The 24,391-nt window shown below is 36.7% G+C and overlaps 1 protein-coding gene across 1 annotated transcript in view; it reads left to right on the plus strand.

Moving 5' to 3' along the window:
• The window catches only part of LOC116854322 (EGF-like and EMI domain-containing protein 1), a 200,466-nt gene that overhangs the window by 40,594 nt on the left and 135,481 nt on the right, over nt 1-24,391 (plus strand). The window contains exon 3 of the mRNA XM_032836077.1: nt 21,262-21,384. Within this exon, the coding sequence (XP_032691968.1) occupies nt 21,262-21,384 (123 nt within the window). The remainder of the gene's footprint in view (nt 1-21,261; nt 21,385-24,391) is intronic.

The following is a 24,391-nucleotide window of genomic DNA, read 5'->3' on the forward strand; positions in this document are numbered from 1 at the left end:
AGAGCCCCATGTCAGCCTCACAGCAGAGGGGAGTCTGCTTCTCCCCCCTTCCTTCCGCTTCTCCACCCCCAGCTCACCCTCTCATGCATGCTTTCTCTTTCAAATAAATAAATAAAATCTTTAAAATAATAATAATAATCTTTCCTAGATATATAAAACAATATATATGTCTTTTGGTTAAGACTTTGTCACTTTTTTGCTATGTTTTATCTTTAGTTCCAATGTCTGTGGGGCTTTGCTCAGGTTCTTAAATGCAGACTTCCACTTTAATGACCTTGGTACTCATTTTCAAATGTTTATCAGTTTCCTTTTAACAAACATCTAGTTTTTTATTATACTTGCATCTCTCTTTATTATAAATATATTTTGTTTTCACCTCATGAGAACCTTGCAAAGGAAACAATAGGTTTCCCTAATAAACTCCTTCTTAAAAATTATAATAAAATGTTTCATCAAAATATGACATGTTTGGAAGTACATTAAATGTTCATAGAAACATGAAAATAAAAATTATTTCCAACATTAATATTTTTACCATATTTTTCTTGAAGAATTTTTTCTTGTGAATTATTCTGTTTTAAATTTGATTTCTGGCCTGGTTTTTCAATAAACTGTCACCAGGTAGGTTCCCAGGAGCAGATTCAGAGGGAGATTAATGTGCATGAATTTTTTTTTTTTTTTTAATTTGAGAGAGAGAGTGAATGAAAGACAGAGTACAAGCTGGAGGGAGAGGCAGAGGGAGAGGAAGAAGCAAACTCCCCAGTGAGCAAGGACCCCAGTGTGAGGCCTGATCTCAGGACCCTGATCATGACCTGAGCTGAAGGCAGACGCTTAACTGACTGAGCGACCCAGGTGCCCCTGTGTGCATGAATTTTATTAGAGGGCACTTTTAGGTTCCATAACAGTGTAAAGGAAAGGAAGGAAACAGGAAGAAAATGAGCTGGGACATAGTCACATAAAACTGTGTTGGATCTCATGGGAAGTTCTGAAGCTGAGATGGCCCTTTAAAGTTTGCTGACTTGGGGCCAGGGTCGGGGCTTTTTCACTCTGCATTTCCCAGTCATTGGATTGGGTCGGCCCAAAAAGGGGACACATGCTTGGATATAGAAGCTGTCTTCCTCAGAGGCAGTTTCCCAATGGGGTGACAGCTGAAGGCTGTCTACTGGCAGTACTGCTGGCACCTGGGGTCTGAGTCCTTCATTCCTGAAGGGGGTTCTGGGCAGCATAGCAGTGTCCACCACACTTGTGGATCACAAGCAGAGTTGGACATGTGCACCGACTTTACATCAAGCTCTTTCGAGCTGGGGCACACTCTTAGCCCTGGCACACAAAATCATGGAGCAGATGCTGCTTTCTTCTCCTACCTCTTTGCCTCCCTGACATTTTAGCTTTCTTTGCATATTTAGAAGACCAACCCATGGTGTGCTTTGTTTTCTGAGCTTTTGTGTATGAAAAACCAACATGAAGATTGCAGATAGATTTAACTGACAATGTGTCTGTTAATATTGTTCCCTATGTGTAATTCCTCCAAAATATTTGGTAGATCTCAATATAGTTTTTCTTTTGACCTTGTTTAATTTGAACGGACACTTTTAATTAAAGCCTGCAAAATTTCTAAATGTGCCATATGGTTTGCATAAAAGATTCAGAATAGAAGGAAGGGTAATTATTGTCTGTGGAATAGCTAAAAGAATGTTCAACTTGCCAACTATCAAATATAATTCAGATGTAAAAGACAAACTGAAGGAACAGTAATCAGTTTTGAATTCCATTTTCTGGCCTTTTAATTTTCTGTAGAATTTGTGGCTAAACCCTTAATAAAGTAGTAGAGAGTCACTCCCCCCGACATACAAGTTAAATGTTTTATCATGATCAGATGTAGCTTACTCTGCCATGTATATGTAGCAACTAGTTCGGAATACGTTAAACCTTGAAAGAAGAGCATTTGTTCTCTGATTATATAAAAATTTTGAAAAATCTTAAATGTGTGGCAAATACTGATGCTCTTTTCCTTAAGTTCAGATTTTGAAATGCCAGCAATAGATCTTGCCTGTAATCTAGTTTAAGTTAATGAAGAAATTAAAGGAAACCCTAGGAAAGGCATAGTTGTAATTATGATATTATATATAGAATATGAAAGATGTTCAGTCTTTGATAAATAGAGATTAGAGGCCAAGTGCCATTGGGGATTTCAGTTACCAGTTTTGGAGACATAATGCATGCAATTTAAAAAATATGTAGAAATGATTCATTCTTATCATAATATGTATAAATAATAAAAAGAAGGTTAAATCTCTCTTTAGTAGTTCTTCCTACCCTTCATCCTGAAGCTCACTTTTAGATTTTACCATAGGTCTGTGTATATCCTTAGTGGTCTTCTTATAAGCGTTTATTAAAAACACAGACATAGGGGTGCCTGGGTGGCTCAGTGGGATAAGGCCTCTGCCTTCAGCTTGGGTTGTGATCCCAGGGTTCTGGGATCGAGCCCCGTGTCCAGCTCTCTGCTCAGCAGAGAGCCTGCTTTCTCCTCTCTCTCTGCCTGCTTCTCTGCCTACTTGTGATCTCCGTCTATCAAATAAATAAATAAAATCTTTAAAAACAAAACAAAACACAGACATATATGCATCTGCATAAAAATCTGTGTATACATTCAAAGATCCTAAAAATTTGCATAAATGTATATGCATATATATATATATATATATGCACTATATGCAGATATCTGTATCGACCCATGTATATTCAGGAACTTTCTTGCTTACCTACCATTATGACAGACATATTTTTATGCCAGCACATTTAAATAGACTTATTATTTAAAAACTGTTGCATAGTATTCCACTAGGGTTGACTTAGCAATTTCACTTAACCAGTTTGAAGCATGTAATAAGTGTTCTTTGAAGATATTTTTGATTTATTACAGTTCATTTATTTTATTAAATAGGTGGATCATTTTGAATTATTTTCTTCAAGATAAAATTATTATCTTTTTTTTATTTTTTTGATGCTTCAATTTTGTAATACTTAAAATAATTTATTTAGATATTTTTTAAGACCAGGATATTAATTGTAAAATAAATCTATTATACTTTGAAAATACTTTTAAATCCTTCTCTTCTGTATTTTCCTTTTTTCTGGAACTGCTTCTTTTGTGCTTTTTTCTTTTTTTGAGAATGAAAGTTCCTCTACAGCATTATGTAATATGTAATAGCAAATGCCAGATTCTTCATAAGTACGTGCAATACTCTAAATTAAAGTCTACTTCCAAATAAAGTTTATATTTGGGGTTAAACTTTCCATTTTTGAGACATGCGTTATAAAACCCTGACCTACTACAGCACATTCTTCCAATTTCTAATCAATGTCCATTCAACCAGAGCAATAACTGCTTCATAAGCTAAATTAGAGTGCCTTCTTATAGCTGATAATTCTTGGTACAGCCTCTTGAGCATCAAGTACGAATTTCAAGAGAATCCGTCCCTAGACAAATTCAGCGTTATCAGCCTGAATCCAGACAGTTTTTGCTTCCTTTTGAATGTTACTAGCCTGTACTTTCCATCTCTTTCATTTATGCTCCCTTTGTGAATCCACAAAATCACGTTCAGAACACTAGTGGAAGAAAGAGCACAGGGACAGAAAGCATGTTTTCGTTACTAAAGCACTTCAGCCCCTACACATTTCTCTTTCTTGTTCAATTCTCATTGAGAACCTCATCTGTGTCTTATTTGCCTGTAGTCAGACACTCAAATGATAAACCTGAAATTGTATTTTCCTTACACCATCACATCAGGTGCTAACAGAGTTCTCCCTTTTCAAATCAGATCCACTCTCTAAAATGAATGATTTAAATCTAAGGCTATTTTGTGACACTTACTGGAATGTTTCTAACATTGGCCAACTGTATTCTTGGCATGAATCTTTTTTATTGAAGATTTGTCTTTTGATAAGTGAATTGTTTTATTAAAATTCTTTTAATTTAAGCAAATTATCTTGTTTCTACATGAGTACTTTATGTATGTTATCATTCATTTATTTAATTAATAAATCTCTCTTGGCTATCTACTATGCCCAAGATATTATGCTAAATACAAGGGGCCATGACTATAGGGAGTATTGTATGAAGGAGAAAGAATACTAGATTTAGCATTAGAACTTATAGGTGTAAGTTCTGGCTTTGCCATCTAGTTGCTCTCAGACCTTGGCCAAATTACTTAGCCTATTTCAGCTTCAGTTTCTAAACACACCTCTAGTGGGGCCAATAATATATTTTTCATGGGATTCACAGGACTTAAATAAATGCTAAGTTACTTTATCTTCGATTAATGCAAATTATAGCTATGAAAAATTACCCATGTCTTCCACCCTTAATGAGCTTATATTTTAATGCAGAATACAAAAGTATTCTTCTGGTCGATGGTTATATGGGATTGCCTAGGAGCCAAAGAAAACAGCATGTCGTGTTCCTAGCACTTTGGACCTTTCTGTAGACGTCAATAATATTGACAATCTCCCCTCTCAGTTCTCTCTCCTACATTGCATTCACTGTCCTGGCACTTAAATGGCTGTCTCTCATGTCCCTAAGTACTTCCTTGCAGTCCTGGACATTTTCCAAGGCAAGGTATGTTCAGAAGAGAAAAGGGCAGGGGGGAAAAAAGAAAAGGGTAGGGGGAAAAACAAATATATATATATATACATATATATAGTAGTTTTCCAGGGAACTAAGTCATTTCCGGTTGTAGGAATCAAGGAAATATTTTTGAACGATGAGGAATTTCAGCCAGGACTTGGAGGATGGTAGAATTTCAGCCTGGGGGAAATGAAGACATTACTCTCAGTTCAGGGATCAGAATAATCTGGGAGCTAGGAAGCTAACTAGGAGTTAGCATGGAACTAGCAAGGAGCCTCTACAATACTGAGTGACACAGTATGGTAAGGACATTGAAGACATAAAACAAAGTAATGAGTTATAAGTCTAGAAAGGGGAACTGTAGTTACAGGGGAGCTGACCTAGACTCAGATGTCAGGAAGTCGCAATCCATCCTGTAAGTATTAAGACCACATTGAAAATTTTGGAAATTGCCATTGTACTAGTAACTCCCAGCAAATAACCAGTAACTTTCAGATATTAGTTTATAAAACTCTCTTACATAAGGGATAATTTTTAAGGATTAATTTTTTGAGGGAATAGCAGAAGTACAGTTCTGCCAGTACATCTAATTTATATGACTAAACTGAATATTTTGCCTCAGTCTAAAGGATCTATCTGCATTTGAGTTGCCTCATTGATTCTGAGATTCCTGAAGGACTTTTCCCTAAATAAAAGAGTACTCCAAAGAAATCTCTTTTAGGAAAGAGGCAAGGTTGATCCCAATGGAGAATCCCAGTCTCTGCCCTCAAAAGCATACACTACTTAGAGGCCCAGAAAATGGAGTATTCCAACTGCAGCTATGTTAAGACTTCTGCTGGTCATTCTGTTTACTCCTATTTGGTGAGCAATCAGGTAGAGGACAGAAGCCCAGGACTGGGAAGGAGTTCTCAGGGACATGTGAGAGAATCACTAGAGTGCCAGGACAGTGACTATAAGGTAAGAAAGGGAACCCAGAGGAGAGGCTGTACTGCCAGATGAGCAGATGGCCATGAAGCAGAGATCCCTAAATTTTGGAGTTGAGAAGGAGCAGAATGGCAGAAAAAGGGGGTCGCAAACACAGGGGAATATAACCAATGGTAAGGGAGAGAGGAAGAGTTGAGCTGAAGAGAACAATTGATGTCATGAAGGCTGATGGATGGAATGGAATCAGATTAAGGGTGTCACGTAGAGAAATTAACTTTAGAACCCATAGGAAGAAGAGGCAGGGGGTGGAAATAGGAGGTATTTTGTGATATAAAAAGGGAAGTTAAAGGAACTCTCATCAGCTAGCTCAAGGTTCAGAATAAGATCAAGAGGAGCAGCTCTTGGAACCCAAGAATTGTACAGAGCGACCTACATAATTCCCAGGCCCAAGTGCAAAAATGAAAATGTGTGGCCTTTATTCAAAAAGCAGAAAAAGATGTTGTTATAAGTACTGAAATTTAAAACTTGTTTTTCTTTAGTGGTCCCTATCTCATCCTGTCATGGTGTTTTTTTATTTGTTATTGTGCTCCTTGGGTGTGGGGGTACTAGGGGAAATGCAAATACTCGTTGGTGGCCCATAGTCCTGTCTTGCAACTCAGCCTGGGCATGCCTGAACACTGACACAGTGCACTGGCTGGTGGCAGGAAAGCCTGTCTCCTTCCTATCAGTGCACACCCTTACCCACAATGAATGGATGAACCCCGAGGATTCTCTGTGCTTAGGCTCATTCAGTACTGGATTAGGGCTAACCTCTGCAAAGTTGCCCTCCAGATGGTCTGTGTTGCTGCTGGTCTGATGGCGGAGTACAGCTGCTGCTATAACCTGCTGAGATGGCATGGAGACTTTCACCACACCTTGATCCTCTCCCAATCCATGTTCAAACCCCCACAAAGGAGTGAGGGCAGCAGAGAGTTGCAGTGATAACTGGATATAGGCAGAAGAGGGGTGCTTAGCAGTGTAGAAAACCCATCCTATAAGAAAGGGAGGTGGTAAAAGATGCAAAGATGTGTGTCAGCTGAAGCTCCAAATTCCTGGTTCATGCTGTAATATCACACCTAACTTCATTTACAAAACACAAGTCCTAAGATAAAATGATTAATATTTCAAGATGGTGAACATAGAGCACTAAACTCTAAACACAGAGCCTTCTGAGCTAGGGCCTTCTGTCATTGTCTTGATCACATACTCATGAAGCTACCTCTAAGTGTGTATGTGTATGCATGTGTGTGTGTGTGATATAAAAATAGAAAATCAACATGAGCTGAGTGTGTTGTGAGAATTCTTTCAGTAATGCTATCCTTTTTTGGTGTCTTTGGAGGTCAAGCAAGTTAAGTGGATGGCAGGGTCTAATTATGATTTTCATGAACCCAAGGCATGTTTGCATTAATGGCACCTTTCATCTATAAAAAAATTTTTAAGGTATATTTTATGACTGCATTGATGTAAAGTCGATATATTAGTATCATATGTTAAAATATTTTCTTTAACTTAAAAGGTAAGATATTAAAACATTTATGTGTGTCTCTAAAAGTATTGTGGGTACTAGGCACTCTGCCTAATGGATAAGTTGGCCCTGATGGATGATAGGTGTTATTTAGAACTGGCACTGTAGACATGGGATGGGATCGGGGGAAGGGATTCTGGAGAGTCAGTGGGAAGGGACATGTAATATTCCAGCTGGATGGAGAGAGGTACAGGAAATCTGTAGTGAATGAGGAGCTGTTAGATGAGGGTCTGAAGCTACAGAGAAAGGAGAAGGATGTATCAAGAACAATGGGGTAATAAACAGATGGAAGCCAGGAGTCAGATTGGGAAATAGTGTAGGTCTTACAATGTTGAAACTATCAAAAAACAAAAAGGTTCAGTCATGGGTCACAAAATGTGTATTTTTATGTTTTACTTATCTGCTTTGCTCTGTATATCAACATAATAAGTCATCAATGTGTCATTCTCTAAGAAATTAATGCTGGGAGAAAGAATTTTTTAGGTTGTTCTTAATTTTAAGAAGGAAATATCCCTAAATTATATTCTCTCAGTTCTAGTTTATTTGGTTGTGGTTAACAAAAGAAATGAGAAAAGGAATATTGTTTTGCTTCAGTTGGGCTTTTAAATATAATCAGTGTACTACTTTTTGTGAACAGTAACTTCAGGGTGTGAATTCAAGACATTGGTACTTAATCTACAAGTGTTAATGTTTCTGAGATAATTTTAAGCAATATAATATTTGATTATATATGAGCTATTTTATAATAATAGAAGTCACATTTAACTACAGGTTAAGTGACTACATTAAAAGGGAATACAATTATTTTAATGGATTTCTAATTAAATGCTTAAATCTTGGATAGTCTAGAGCTATACTTTAAATTAAATTGATCTTTCTTAGAAGTTTGGTTGAAACTGTTGGCAAAGAGGGAAAAAAAACTAAAAGGAAAAAGGTTCTGTTTTTACTTATTAAGTATCACACTGAAAATGATAAATAGTACCTGTTTTGGTAACCATCAGACAAGGAAGGAAAGGTATAGAGGAAGAACAGGAGAATGTAGTGTCATAATGTGCAAAAAAACATAGGCAGATAGTTTGCCCAAAAAGAGGTATAACTTATAAACAAACATATGTTTGTTTATAAATTATATTTTATGTTTATTATTATATGTTTATTATATTACTATACGTTTATTCTTAAACATAATAAAATATAAATTAAAGATAGGTACCAATTTTACTAAACAAAATACCAAAATATTGCATTGTTTCATTTGCCTATTTTGTTTATAAAATTTTTTATGTTTTAAAATAACTTTCTCTGTGGGGAAAAAATATATTTTTTTCCCTTCCAAATGTTTTATAATGTGGTAAGGCCATATAAGTATAAAAGGACAAGGGGGAGAAGAAGAAGTAGGAGGAAGAGAAAGACATAAAAGAGATAATATTCTCTATAGATGGACATGTTTAATCAGAGTCTGAATAGCCATCTGTTAAAAATATTGAAGAAGGGACTCCTACAGTGTGTAGGAGTTTGGACTAGTTTATTTTTTTAGGTCCTTTCAAATTCTACAATTGGATAAATCAGTTATTTTTAGCATTTTAATAAAAATTTTTACTAGGAAAGAAACAGAGGTGAAATTAGAAGTGACATACAATTTAACATATTTGCAAAAATATAAAACAAATTCAAGCTTTATAATAGAAATAGAGTGCAACTTCAGGCATTGTATAGAAAAGGTAGTGCTTCTTCCCTGGTAGCTTGAGCAAAAGTCCTTGATAAGGTGTAATTTTACCTGGCTTGGGTCACCTTCCTTGATCTAATCATTGAGCCTAGGGAAATGGAGCCTCAGGTTATCTCAGCCATGGCCCAATGCCCACCCAACAATTTGGTAGTGATCATGGAACAGAGGGGTGGCAACAGCATTCACTCTATCTCAGCTCACAAGAGAGGACCTCTATAGTCAGGAAGAAGAGAGGAAGAAAAATTTTTTGCAGAGAAAATCATTACCAGAGCTCTCTAAAGTCAAAACATCAATTCATCATTATTATGGTTTCTATCAAAGTCCCATGCATGGTGTAAATTGTAGGGTTTCTGCATGTTATAAAACAGCCTGTTTATTTTAGCAAATTCCATCCCTTAGGTTGAGATGTGGAGAGAAAGTCAACTAAAGGAGGTAGTTGTCATAGAAAGGAGAGAGATTGGTTTCTGAGCTCTTTTTCTGAGTCTTAATTCCCAGATTCTAGATCTCCTCATCTTGTTTCCCCAGCTACCTAGTGACCAAGAGCTCTCTAAGGCCCTGTATCAGCCACACTCTTAGTTTCTCTGCCTGCTGTTACAATGTGTCTGTCTCTCCCTCTCTCACTTCCATAAGAGATCTTTTTTTTTTTTTTTAAGATTTTTAGATTTATTTATTTGACAGAGGGAGACACAGCGAGAGAGGGAACAGAAGCAGAGGGAGTGAGAGAGGGAGAAGCAGGCTTCCCACCGAGCAGGGAGCCCAATATGGGGCTGTACCCCAGGACCCTGGGATCATGACCTGAGCTGAAGGCAGATGCTTAAGGACTGAGCCATCCAGTCATCCCTCCTTAAGAGATCTTAATCAAAAGCCACTCCAAGTTAAGAATGCTAGCCTCACATTTACTTTCCTAGGACAGTTTTCCTCTTGACTCCTACAGTCAATGGGAAAGAGAGGATTTGGGCTTGGAGAAGCTCTCTCACTCACTTGCTCACTCTCATGCATACACTCTCTTTCTCTCTCTCACTCTTTCTCCAAACTGAACCCACTGTGAATTCTGTCCTGTATCCCAACACCTGGGAAAAGATGCACCTTTCAAGCAGTGACCTCTAGAGTATACAGAGATCCATGTGCTCATCTCCCATTTGAGATCTTCAAAAAGGTCTTTGAATAATTTCTACATCAACACAGTTCTCTCAGTCAGGCTAGAAGTTAGCCAACCATTATTCCTTGCCTGCCTTTGATTTCCAAAGCCTATCTTGGTTCTCCAGTCTCCTTTGGACCTTTTCTACCTATCCAGATGTGTCTATTCACCATTTGTTTGGGAAAAATTAAGCACCTTCTGCATGCTAGAGCTATGTGGGACCTAGAGGAAAAAGAGGAAGTGGATCTGGTCACTGTAGAAAAGACAAAAATCCCTGGAGACCATACCATTCATTCTTCGAAGAAGTGAACTAAGAGTTTGACTCACAGTTTCTGTTTTTCTAACCTAATGCCCAGGGGGAAGACTTATCCACCCTGGAAATAACATCTTTGGTTCTCAGCCCACTGAGAGTTTGGTTCTTCCTTAAAAACTGAAAAGAATCAAAGTATGATGGTCTATGAGTTGAATTAGATGTAGAGAAAATTAGCTAAGCAGAACCAACCACATGAATTTTTATTAAGGTTCAGTTTTACTTGCTTTTTCATTGATATTAACCCTACGAAGTACAAAAGTAATTTTGCATCTTGTTAAGTATATGTCAAAGTGATGTTTGTAGTAAGCTCTGTGTACATGCTTTATTGTCATTGCTTGCTGTTCCCTCACTCAGAGAGACTGTTATGACAATATTGTATTACAATATACTAGAGCCTTGTCATACTGTGGTCCTCAGGGATGATATTGGGTCATGTTATAGATGAGGCAGCAATATAATAGATCCATGAAAGCATAACCTTGGCAGCTCTGTTTTCAATAGCAAAGAATAGGCTATTCTGGTCTTGGAAAAATTTTAAAGAAATAGACATCCCTAGAAGGCTAACTTGCTATCCACATTCTGCACTATAACAGAAAGACCTTACAGTTTGCAGATCTACTTTTTTCAATCCCCGTTTTTTCTGATTTTCAGCAGCATTGATATTGTTGTTCATTCCCTTTTGAAGAGACTACTCCTGGGGTACCTGGGTGGCTCAGTCCACTAAGCGTCGGCCGTCAGCTCCAGTCATGATCCCAGGGTCCTGGGATGGAGTTCCACATTAGTCTCCCTGTTCAGTGGGGAGTGTGCTTCTCCCTCTCCCTCTACCCCTCCCCCTTGCTTATGCGCTCTCTGTCTCACACACACTCTCTTTCATTCAAATAAATAAATAAAAAAGTCATTTAAAAAATAAAAAACAAAAAGACTCCTCTTTAGGAGCATTGTCCTACTACTTAGGATTCTGCACTGCCCTGTTCCTTTCCACATTCTCTCTCCTCCTTCCTCTACAAATTCAGTTATCCACTACTCACTTATTCCCCATTTTTCATTTTTCAACAAATACTTATTGTGCATATGCTATGGGCCAGGCACTGACAAGATAAGCAAAGCACATCATTTTTGTCCTCAAGGAGCTAACAATATATTAAAATTGTTGGTTCCTTGGACTGGGTATTTGTGTCCTCAGTGTTCTTTAAAATCATACAAAGGCACACTAGCATGACATCTTTTCCTTTGTCTCTTTTGCGCTAAAGCGAAAGATCAGATTGTCACATCAGGCTCAAGCAGAGAGGTTTACCAAGCATCATGCTTCATTAATAATTTCAAGACTATAAGCAATCAACAAGCATAGTGGAAAGAGGAAGAAGACAGGAAAATCCTCTGTGGCTTCTCATGTCCTTCCACTCTGTAACATACATGCTTTCCCTAACCCAGAGTAACAGATGATTATGTGTGTGATTTCTGTTCTGTATACTATTAAGAACTGTGCAGGATCTGGGATTGTACCTTACTTTTACACTAACAAGTTAACCTATTACTGGATGCTGACAGAAGACATGAGGCTTCTGGGTCAGAAACAGAAGACTTGATTACTTCTGGCAAAAGCAGTAGTCAAAGTTTCATTTGTTTGTGTCAACTTGTGTCTCCCCTTTATTCCACAGCACTGACACAAGGGCTTATTATAAATGCTTGTACATGTAATTGATTGCATTATACAAAGGAAACACTGACCTTGGGGATGTCCACCACTTTCATAGTTAGTGGAAATAAGCCTGCTCATTTTCTCAAGAAAGATATTAACTCACCTCTCTGTGCAATACAGCCCTGAAAAATATTTTGTGTAAAGAGAGTGACCAGGCATAAAATGTATAGGGATGTCAAGGCCCATGGTTGATTGTTTCTCTCAACATATATCTTCTCTTGGAATGTGCAAATGTGATTTGAGATTCTCAATAGTTTAAGAATTTCCTCTCTCTTACATTTTTAATGCAGACCGCTTTATTGGCTAATTCCTATTAGTATTTAAGTTACTGCAAGTCTCTTCTACTGTAAACACCCTCTGCTTCTACCACACTCTCCTGTCCAACTACAAAACCCTTTCCTTAATACTTCCATTTATTGCAATACATCTTTTATCTCACTTTCTTCCTTTCTTTGTCTCCCCCTTCTTCTTCAGTCCAACACACTCTAGTATAGGATATGTATCCACTACTCCATTGAAACAGTTTTCTATGTCTCAGTTTCCTCCCCTGTAGGTAGGGGTAATAACAGTATCTACTTCACAGGGCATTTTGAGTCATAAATATGTTAATATATGTAAAGAGTTTAGAGCAGTGCATGACAAATAATAAGTGTTCAGTAATTGTTAGGTGGATTATTATTATTAGCATCCTCCTCCTCCTCCTCAGTGTCATCAGTGAAATTCTTCTTGCTAAATTCAATGAGTATGGCAGTTCCTACCTGACATCTGTGTGTTGACCACATTTCCTTCTTTTACCCCTCCCTTCCTTGGTTTCCATGATGCCAGTCTCTTGGTTTTCCTCCTACGTCTCTGGATGGCCTTCTTGGTCCCTGTAGGGGACACTTTGCGTGTCCTAAAATAGCCTGCCTTAAATGTTTATATTCTCCAGTGTTCTCTATTAGAGTCCCTTTGCCTTTCTTATCTACATGATTTTGTTTAGTGCTCTTGTCTACTCCTGTGTCTTGAATTACTATATATCTGGAAATGCCCAATACTTTGTACCTCATTCATTTACATGTTTAACAGATACTTATAAAGCATATTCTATGTGTCAAACATGGATTACTGCTGTGAGCAGAACTTGGCAGTGTTCCTACTCTCATGAACTTAGTCATTAATGAGGAACTCAGATATCAAATAACCACACACAACTATAGATGAATTAATGGCTCCAAAGGAAAAGAAAATAGTCCTAAGAAAGTATAGCACATAAATCTGACCTACACTGAAGGAGAAATACAGGCTTCCCTAAGGTAGTGGTATTTGGTAAACATCTACAGGATGCACAGTTTTTAGGTAAAGGAGGGAGGGAAAAAATCAAAAGGAGTACAGAGTCTCCAAGGAGCTTAAAGAAGATCGGAGTTGTTTCCCTTACCGTAGTAAGGGAAAAGAAATAGCAAGATAGAATTAGAGAAGGAAGTAAAGACCAGAGAGCCTGGTTCAGGGACCTGCCAACCATGTTATTGTTCAGTTTACTTCAAAGAGCAATGGGAAATGATTGGAGGGTAAAACTATGACATGAGTGAGGGAGTAGGTAGTTTGATCTTTTCTTTTCTTTTCTTCTTTTCTTTTCTTTTCTTTTCTTTTTTTTCTTTTCTTTTCTTTTCTTTCTTTCTTCTTTCTTTCACATCACTGTGGTCCAGCATGAAGATATTGGAGGGCCCAATGTGGATATGGAAGTAGATTTAGTATGCTATTATAACCATCGATGCAGTTCGGATTAGAGTGATGCCAGTGGAGATGACAAGTGGACAGATTCGAGGTGTTTTAGGAGATAAATTTGATGGTATAATGTGGTTACTAGATTAGATACGGGTGAAGGAGAGGTAAGTATCAAGGATGATTCCTAATTTTTAGACTTCTTCAGGTAGATAGACGGTAGCTGAAAAGTCAGCCCATATTTCTCTTCTGATTTTAGTCCACACACTCAATTGCCTGCAGATATTCCCAACTTCCCATCTCACTTGCCCATCAAATCATTTATGTTCAAAACTGAACTATTCTATCAAATGTTCTTCCTCTTGTGCTATTTCAGTGAATGCCACAACCATCCATCTAATTCCTCAAGACAGTTGACCTTGACTCTTTTTTCTCCATCACATCCAGTTTAGAACCAACTCATATTGTTTTTTTGTTTTTGTTTTTTATCCTTAACATCTTTTTTATATCTGCCAACACCTCTCTATTTCCACTGCTACTACCTTCAATCAAGTCCTCATCATCTTTCATCTGGATTCGGGGGATATTTATTCCTTGGCTTCTCTGCCTTCAGTCTCCCACTTCTCTAATCTGTTCTTCACTCTGCTGGTGCCCATTGTCTATAAAGTAATGATTCCTTAGTATGGCAGAAAACCCCTCCATGATCAGACCCCAGCCATGTTTCTTTTTTCCTTTAATCCTTACTTTACAAGACCAAATGGCTTCCATTTTCTATAAAACATATATTGTCCTATTCCTCAGCACAAGATAACAAGTCTATTGAGCTTTGCTCCTACCTAACACTGTAATTCTTTTAAAAATACACATAACCATCCTGTTTGCCTCTTTTTGAACTAGATGGCTGAGAAAGGCCATCCCTACTGCTGGGTGAATGTCTAGGCTAGAAAACTGGTAACTTTTTATTTATTTTTTTTTATTTTTATTTTTTACAAAAAGACAGAAAGTGGGGAAACAATAGTATCTGCAAAGTTAGCAGTATGTATTTATTTCCTACTAACTGAGCATCAAGCTTCCAGAGGTAGCTAAGAAGAAAAGAACAAAAGGGGCAAGTAGAGGCCAAGGTTGGAGGAAAAACTGGAGAAGGATCACTCAAGGGGAGATTGTGACAACATCATTAAAGACAGTATCATCTTCAACCTCTCTGGTACTATCGCGTGTATCATGACTTTACACAGACAGTTTGATAAACTCTTAATATTTGTTATAATAATGAACCAAAATTGTGACAAACCCCAAATTCATTAGAATCTTGATAGAATATGATGATTCCAGTAAATGCTATAAGGAAGAGCTACATGACTTTTTCTGACCCTTGATGAAATATAGATTAAGACATGTTGCTGAGGGGCGCCTGGGTGGCTCAGCGGGTTAAGCCTCTGCCTTTGGCTCGGGTTGTGATCCCAGGGTCCTGGGATTGAGCCCCGCATCGGGTTTTCTGCTCAGCAGGGAGCCTGCTTCCCCCTCTCTCTCTGCCTGCCTCTCTGCCTACTTGTGATCTCTGTCAAATAAATAAATAAAATCTTTAAACAAAAAAAAAAGACATGTTGCTGATTAGAGGACAGTAAATCTTTTTGATAAGTGTGTGCTGAGTCTGAGCTGCCCTTGGTGACTTCCTCCTGCATACCATCTTTACAGTATACATGGATCAGTTAGTACAATTTTGTTTATAAACAATAAGATTGTGCAACTCAAAATTTTAAACAATAAAAAGGGGTTATTGGATCACTTAACTGAGAAGTCTAGTGGTAGGGAGGAATTCAGGCATAGTTCAATCAGGGTCTCAGCTGAGGTTCTCTGTGAGTCCTTCAGTTCTGTCCTGATTGTTGGCTTTATTTTAGTCTAGTTTCTTTCATGGGAGCAAAATGGCTCACATCCACACATTATAATTTCTAGAGCAAGAAGACATCTATGTCCCAGGATTCCCAACCCACATGTTGAGCTTCATAATGACTGGATCACATCTGAACAAATTCATTCAATAGAGAAAGTTCATTCAAGAGAAAGCTGTATGCTAATGAAGAGATAGTCTTGTTCAATCACTATGGCAAATGGAGATAAGATAATGGGAAGTAGAATCTACCTTGGATTTGAGAGAGGAGTTGTGTTCATCAATCTCACATAAACTATATGCCTTTTCTAAAATGGAGGAGATAATATTCCCCAAAGGAAAACCTGGGGTTGTCTAGTATAAGTGAGGAAGATTAAAAACAGATGATATACCTAACTATCAGTAAATATTCACCTCAGACACAGTTCAAATTTATTCGTTTGCAAACCTAGAAGTTATTCTGTGCCCTGGATTTTAAGAGCTACTTGTTAATGGTCAAAACAAATGTCAAGAATCCTACTGCAAGGGTAAAGAGAGGTAAGTCCAATTCTAAGAATTCCCGTGGATGAATGTGGATGGACAAAAAGACTAAATGCTATGCACGGCTCTCAAGTCACACATTCATTCATTCATTCATACAACATTTATAGAATATCAACTCTATGCCAGAAAAGCCTAATAAAACAGAATCTCTGACCTTAAGGAGTTCATTCAATCAGGAACTACAGAATTACGAGTGAATAGTTAGAGGTTTTGATATATTGTAGTATATCAGAGTGAACGTACTATGGTAGAACAGAGTGAAAATAAAGCCACATGGAAAATCTAGTGGAATCTTTACTACACCCTTCAATATTTCCTCCAAACCTAACATTTCTACAATGTAATCTCCATCATAAAGCAATCCAGGAACAACCATTTCCAATCAACAGCTTCCTGAGAGTAATATATTAAAAGGGAAATGGAAGAATAATTTATCTTATCCTGGTTGTACACTCTAAGAAAATAATATGAAACAATTTTGTTGTTTGGAAACAAAAGTGGATCATTGTTGTCTCAGGGAGCTTTTATGTGCAAAATATATTGGATAATAATGTGAATTCTTTTAAGCTATTATATTCTGTGACCATCTAGGGAAATCGTTTTGGGAATAAATACAGCCGAAATATTTGAAGAAAGGACATTAAAAGGAAAAATAGCAGACATAGTTGATTCTTTTGACATTCTTTTATAGTATAAAAATCATGAAATCCTTGGTCCTTATAACAGAGATAATGCTGAAAAAATTCTAATCACTTTATCATTATTCCCAGCAGTGTCCCAGAGCTCCAATTCTAAGGGCAGGGCTTTCTTTAACCATCTAACATGATGATAGAACTCAGAGAATTTTTGGAGAAATAGTTTCTTCACATGAAGTATACTTGATAATAACATTTTAATGTAATATTGACATTTCTGGTTTTTAACTCTGTTGGGCAGAATCTTGATGGAAAAGAAAACCACTTGTGATAGTTTCAGCATGAGTGTCTAATATCATGGCAATTTAACCCGGTTTTATCTTATATCAGAGGTATTCTATCAGAAAAGAACTGAAGTGCCCTTCATGTTTATACAAGCAAGTAATTTCTTATAACAAATGGTGCTGAAATCATCCAAATTATTAACTATTATTGAAAGAATATTGTGGGAAATATTGGTGGTTTATTTTCAGAGGTTTTTGGTAGATAATTAACATATAAATCATTAAAATAAAAATATAGAACACATGAAAATATATAAATATATATTATATAATATATCGAAAAACATATATATAATTTTGGTCAGAGTATTGATTTGTCCACTTGAACTGAATTGGTCTGCTTTGGCCAAACAATTGAGAAGTTGAACCAAATCATGACATTTGTGATCCATGTGACATTTACATGACCAGAGGACTGTCTACACTCTTGCTTCTCAGAGTACATTCTACAGGCCAGCAGCATCAGAATTGCCTTGGATCTGGGTAGAAATGCAGAATCTCAGCCCCTCGGCTCCAGATCTACTGAATTAGCATCTGCATTTTAACAAGGTCCTAGATGCTTAAAGCATTAACTACATCAGGGGATCTCAACTCTGGCTACACATTAGGATCACTTAGGGTGCTTTTAAAATGTTTTATTCCCAGGTCTTACCCCAGACCAATTAAATGAGCCTCTTTAAGGGTAGTAGAAATACTCAGGGCTCACCAAGTGATTCTAGCATGGTGCCAGGGACAAGAACTATTAGTTGCACAATACATAATCAGTACATTCAATGTATTCTGAAAAGGCATAAAAGAAAAAGGAAGTCAAACCAATTACTTTGTATTTGGTACCACTCTAGAAATGATTGATTTTTTTTAACTGTTAATAAGTTTGCTTAGCTCCTGTGTGAACACAGCCTATTATGTCTCAACCTGCCTAGAAGTGTATTGTATTGTAAATCAAGAAGAGGAACACTTTGCCAAATTAATTAAAAGGAGTTTCAGGTTTGTTTTTCAACTTTACTTCCTTTTGTCAACCTTACTCTCCAGCCTGACAGATCTGAATGCTGAATCTCAGACACTGTGCACATTCAACCCAGTGCACCTTTGGATTACCTACCCTCTTCCCCATGCTCTTAACTGCTCAGTGTTTACCCTCTAACATTCCCTTATTCCTCTAGCCCCAAATGGATTTTTTCCATCTGAATTCCCATGTTCTGTATTATTTCTGTCTTGCACTCTCACTTTATAGTCTTACATTGTTAGCTCCACTATTTTGGGGAATAAAATTGCCTGCTGTTTATAGTCTACATGTAATCTCAGTCATTAGCAATCTATTTCAAAATCGTATGCATGACTAGGGAAGGCAAAAAAAAAATCATAGCATAGTACATATGACAATCACTATTATCCCATTTTATAGATGAGCAAATGTCATTTCAGAGACCAAGGTGACAGGCCAGTAAGTTTCAACACTAAGATATTTTCCCCAAGATTATTTAACTCAAAGTCCAGGGACAGTCTGGTTGTGTGTGTGTGTGTGTGTGTGTGTGTGTGTGTGTGTGTGTTTAATAACTTATAGTACTTTAGTTATAACTTTGGGGCAGATTTAGAATATCAACACATCAAAACATACGGGAAGAAGACTTGCTCTCAGGATTGATGTCCATTCTTATCTTTGGAATAAACTCAATGTTTATTCTTTTTTACATTAATTTGTTTTTTTCTGTCAGAAAATTAATGAAGCTTGATGAGGAGGGCAAAGGTAGGTGGTCATGTTATACTTCTTTAAAATTACTTTTTAATGCTAAATGAAATAAGCCGGAGAGAGAAAGACAAATGTCTTATGACTGCACTTACATGTGCAATCTAAAAGACAAAACAAATGAACAAACAAACAAAAAGCAAAAACAGACCCATAAATACGAGAGAACAAATTGAGAGTTGCCAGAGGAGTGGAAAATGGGGAGATGGACAAAATGGGTAGAGTGGAGTGGGAGATACAAGCTTCTAGCTTTGGAATGAATAAGACACAAGAATAAGAAGTACAGAATAGGGAATATAGTCAAGAGTGTTAGAAGAGCATTGAATGGTGATAGGTGGTAACTACACTTGTGGGGATCATGGCACAACATGTAGACTTGTCCTTTCAGTATGTTGTATAACTGAAACTAGTGTAACATTGTGTGTCAACTATAATTGAATTAAAAAGAATTTTAAAATTCTATTTTATTATACCAGTAATACCAGAATAACTTTCTCTTATACAAAATTAGAACATTGGAGATGTGGATAAAATCTCTTTATCTAACACCCTCCCACACACACATCCTGCACTCCACTCAATCTAGATGACTTTCTTCCAACCTCAAAAGTAATCATTTTTATTTGTTCACACACTTTAGGATATTTTTATGTACTTAATACATATGTATGGTATATTATAATAACTTTAATAGAAATTTTTAATGCTTTTATCACATAAAACATATGACTCTTGAGAATTAAGGGTTTTATTTGTAGATCTAAAGTTAAAAACCTGGAAAGGGTAGCTAATTCAGTGGTTAACAGAATTAAAATTCAAAATTTTATCTCAACCCCTGTGGAATAATATCCTAAAGCTAGAAAGATAAAAATTTAGCTAGTGTGAATGTAAAATACCTGTATAAAGTACAAATAACAAATGGAGAATTCTGAATCATTGTTAGTTTATATGAAAAAGACTTATAGATTTGTTTATCATGGACTCAGAATTTAATAAAAATTCTGATACTTTGAAAAGTTAGTAGTTCTTATCTCTAAAATAAGATTCCTTTTAAAATATCAGAAGTTATTGCAGAATAGCTAAATTTAGAAGGAAAATACTACATTGTACAAAATGTGGATTTTTTTTTCTTTCTCTCTCTCACACACTGACACACAGCAAAGCCAAGTGAAAGAAAACTCTTTTGTTTCCCTCAAGTCAAGGTCTATAGTTTTTACCACAGTACAAAACATTCATTACAGATCAGATGGTTTTAGTATGAAAAAGTCCTATGATGAGGTATTGCAATAGTATTCCTTGCCGAAGTTGATGTTTTCCCAAGTAAGAATCCTTCCCTGTGGAATTAATCTCACTTGTAAAGCTAATTGTACATCATTATAACATATTTTAGTGACAAATATTCATACCCAACTTTCTGACATCATGGGATATTTTCATGGGACGTCAGGGATATTTTCTTCCCGAGACACATGCTTTCCTATGTTAAATCTCCACCTCTGCCTGATTTTTACTTTGACACTTGCCAAAAGACATAGATTCCAAGTTAAAAAAAAAAAAAATTCTCCAAAAAAAAAGTTAGAAACCTTTTTTTCCTGGAAAGTTTTCCCCACATTTGTGGATATCTTCTCTTCATAATTTTAGATACATAAGTACTGATTTACATAGGGTATAAGGAAAGAGAGATTCTGAGAGGTGAATTTATTTTCCTTTCCTAAAGAAAGGTGAATATTACATGATTTTTATCATGACCTTGACTGATCATTAGACATAGGTGACCATGAGTCTTGAACACTTTTCATTTTTTTCTAAAATTAAACTTCACATAAACATGCTAAGTATTTCAGAAAAATGGAATGCTGAGTGAAAAGAAAGAAGGTTGAATCAATGGAGCAAATGTATTGATGTATTTTTAAGAACTCCAAACCATGATTTTATTTGAATTTATCTATCTTTGCCTTGATGTCCACCATAGCACATGAGAAGGATATTCAAGGTCTTAACTCTATTATTGGCTTTATTCAGCAGCATCAGACCAATAATAGGTGTTTATCTACCAGTATGTGCTGCTCCAGATAGAATAGCTCATTGAAATTCTCCCCTCCGGTTTTCCTTCCCCAAGGAAATATCTATATCTCAGATCTGTCTAATTAACTAGTATGTGAAGAATAGAAAACTGTGAGACAATCCCTATGCTCATCGTTGCTGGGCTTTAAAAAGCTCAATAAAGTTTCTATCTACATTCTCTTGTTTACACTGTGGAGCAAAATGGATCAAACAAGCAAAGATTTGTGGCAACAGAGACAGTGCCTTTGTGCAATATAACACATACTGTGTATCAAAGAAATATTGTGCCACTTCTCTGAAGCTGACATTGGAATGACATTGTAATCCTGGCCATCTGTCTTTCTCCTCTAGATGTCGATGAATGTGTGGTGGTGAATGGAGGCTGCCAGCAGTGCTATATTAACACTCTGGGCACCTTCCACTGTGAATGTGATACGGGATACGGACTCCATGCTGATGAACGCACCTGCATAAGTGAGTAAATATTAGAACCAGCTTGAAGCCGTTTTCAATGAAAATCGACCTGCCCATGTAGGGGCAGAAAGGAAAGGTTTTCCTATTGTAAAAATATCTATAGAAGCTGATGGTTTTCAAGTACAAATCTGTCTTTTAGAATAAAAAAAATATTTTGCTCTTAAAAGACTAAAAGACAAAAAAGATGTGGAAAGAAATATAGAAATTAACATTCATAAGCAAAACTTGAATCCCTAAATGTGACTATTTCCATAGAATATAATTTCTGCCATATGCAGTGAAATATAAATTTGCTAGTTATTGCTAACAATAAAGCAGCACAGGGCCACAATGAAAAGAGGATGCTGAACTATTACAATCACTAGCTACAAGGTTCACTCATTTCGGATCGGACTCAGAACTGGGCTCATGATTGTAACAGCAAAAACTATAATAGATTATAGGTCAAGGACTTTAGGGTTGCTCAAGAATAGTTAAAACTACACACATTAAATATGAGGTTACTATAATTTGTTGTACATCAAAGTGTTCTTAGATATCAGTTTTGGGTGCTTGGGTTCTTATTTTCAATCTTCTTTGTGCATTACTGAATTTTATAAATTTTCTAAAATAAGTATGTCCACAGAAAAAATAGAATATTAACTCTTAAAATACTGTCCTCCCTGTATGATTTATATATGCTCTTTTTAGTTGTTTTTACTAATTTCCATAAAAGTGGGGTTTGTTTGTTTTTTTTTTAAGATTTTATTTATTTATTTGGTGCAGAGAGAGAGAGAGACTGAGAGAGAGACAGAGAGAGAGAGACAGAGATCACAAGTAGAGAGACAGACAGAAAGAGAGGGGGAAGCAGGATCCCCACTGAGCAGAGAGCCCGATGTGGGGCTTGATCCCAGGACCCCAAGGTCATGACCTGAGCCAAAGGCAGAAGCTTAACCCACTGAGCCACTCAGGTGCCCCAAAAGTGGTTTCTTTAATTGAACAATGATCCCCAGATGGAATCATGCACATTCTAATTTCATCTCAAGGTCTCTTTTAAAAAGATTTGTTATATTAAAAAAAGTAGCATCTTGTTCAGCACAATTTAATTGCTGGTTTAACTTACATCAGGCTTGTTCACTAGTCCATTTGCTAAAAAATATTAGTATTTTATAGGTATTTTGTAATTATGAAACTTGGAATAGGTATCCATGAATTTCAGCTATTTCATAACATGTACTCCCTCTTTCCTTTTCTGGACATGTCTTATAGGAAATGAGAAAAGACCAAGGGAAACAGGTACAGATGTTCTACTCATAGGACTGATTTTGATGTGAGAAAATGGGGTCCTGAGAGCAAAAAAAATGACTTTGCCAAAGTTGAGTGAAAATACAGATAGAAGTCATACCCTAGCAAACAGGGAACTCAATATCGTGATTATTTCTACAGCAGGCACAAGTGGTGGGACAGCAGCACATGCATATTTATGTCATCCAAATAACCCCTTCTTTTTGCAGGATTACTGGTTTTAGCAACAGGAATCCCTTTCCCATCCATATCCAGAACCCCCTAAGGTCTTCAGGATAACATCCTTAAACTGCTGCTCTAATTTCTCTCAGTCACAAAATGTTTAGGAGGAGTGGGATTATTGATCCATACAGATGAGGTATTTTTCATTAATGACTAAACTGGTGAATTTTTATATCTGATAAAAAGTATTTTGCAAAGGCATGATTTTTTAAAAAAATTTTTATTCATTTTTTAAATTTCTTTTCAGTGTCCCAGAGTTCATTGTGTATGCACCACGCCCAGTGCTCCATGCAATACGTGCCCTCCACAATACCCACCACCAGGCTCACCCTACCTCCCACTCCTCTCCCCTCCAAAACCCTCAGTTAGTTCCTCAGAGTCTACAGTCTCTCATGGTTCATCTCCCCCTCCAATTTATCCTCACTCACATCTCCTCTCCATCTCCCTGTGTCCTCCGTGTTATTTCTTATGCCCCACAAGTAAGTGAAACCATATGACAATTGACTCTCTGCTTCACTTATTTCACTTAGCATAATCTCTTCCAGTCCTGTCCATGTTGATACAAAAGTTGGGTATTCATTCTTTCTGATGGAGGCACAATACTCCATAGTATATATGTACCACATCTTCTTTATCCATTCGTCTGTTGAAGCGCATCTTGGTTCTTTCCACAGTTTGGTGACTGTGGCCATTGCTGCTATGAACATTGGGATACAGATGGCCCTTCTTTTCACTACATCTGTATCTTTGGGGTAAATACCCAGTAGTGCAATTGCAGGGTCATAGGGAAGCTCTATTTTTAATTTCTTAAGGAATCTCCACACTGTTTTCCAAAGTGGCTGCACCAACTTGCATTCCCACCAACAGTGTAAGAGGGTTCCCCTTTCTCCACATCCTCTCCAACACATGTTGTTTACTGTCTTGTTAATTTTGGCCATTCAAACTGGTTTAAGGTGGTATCTCAATGTGGTTTTGATTTGAATCTCCCTGATGGCTAGTGTTGATGAACATTTTTTCATGTGTCTGTTAGTCATTTGTATGTCTTCATTGGAGAAGTGTCTGTTCATGTCTTCTGCCCATTTTTTGATGTGATTATCTGTTTTGTGTGTGTTGAGTTTGAGAAGTTCTTTATAGCAAAGACATGATTTATATTAATCTATGATATCTGGTCTTTATGAAAAGGCCAAATAAACAGTTTAATAACTAAGTAAATTAAATACACAGGCGTAATTTTCCAAATATTTAATAGCTATTTCTTAGTAAAATCATTAAGTGTTTTCCTTCTTCTTCACAACCAGTGCCCTTGAAATTTTTAATTTTTTGTTGTAATGACTTCAGATCAAAAGTGGAGTTGGATAAGGATGTTGTGTTTTATTTTTCCTATTTCTATGCTTTAAAAGCCAATTCCTACTGTGCAGATACATGGACACCATGGTAATAGCTTATTTGCATTTTCTTATGCTTATCTTCTCCCGCAGAATTTCAGCATATATACATATAT

This window comes from Lontra canadensis, unplaced genomic scaffold, assembly GCF_010015895.1.
Source record: "Lontra canadensis isolate GAN:19392208 unplaced genomic scaffold, GSC_riverotter_1.0 scaffold90, whole genome shotgun sequence".
NCBI classification, from domain to species: Eukaryota; Metazoa; Chordata; class Mammalia; order Carnivora; family Mustelidae; genus Lontra; species Lontra canadensis.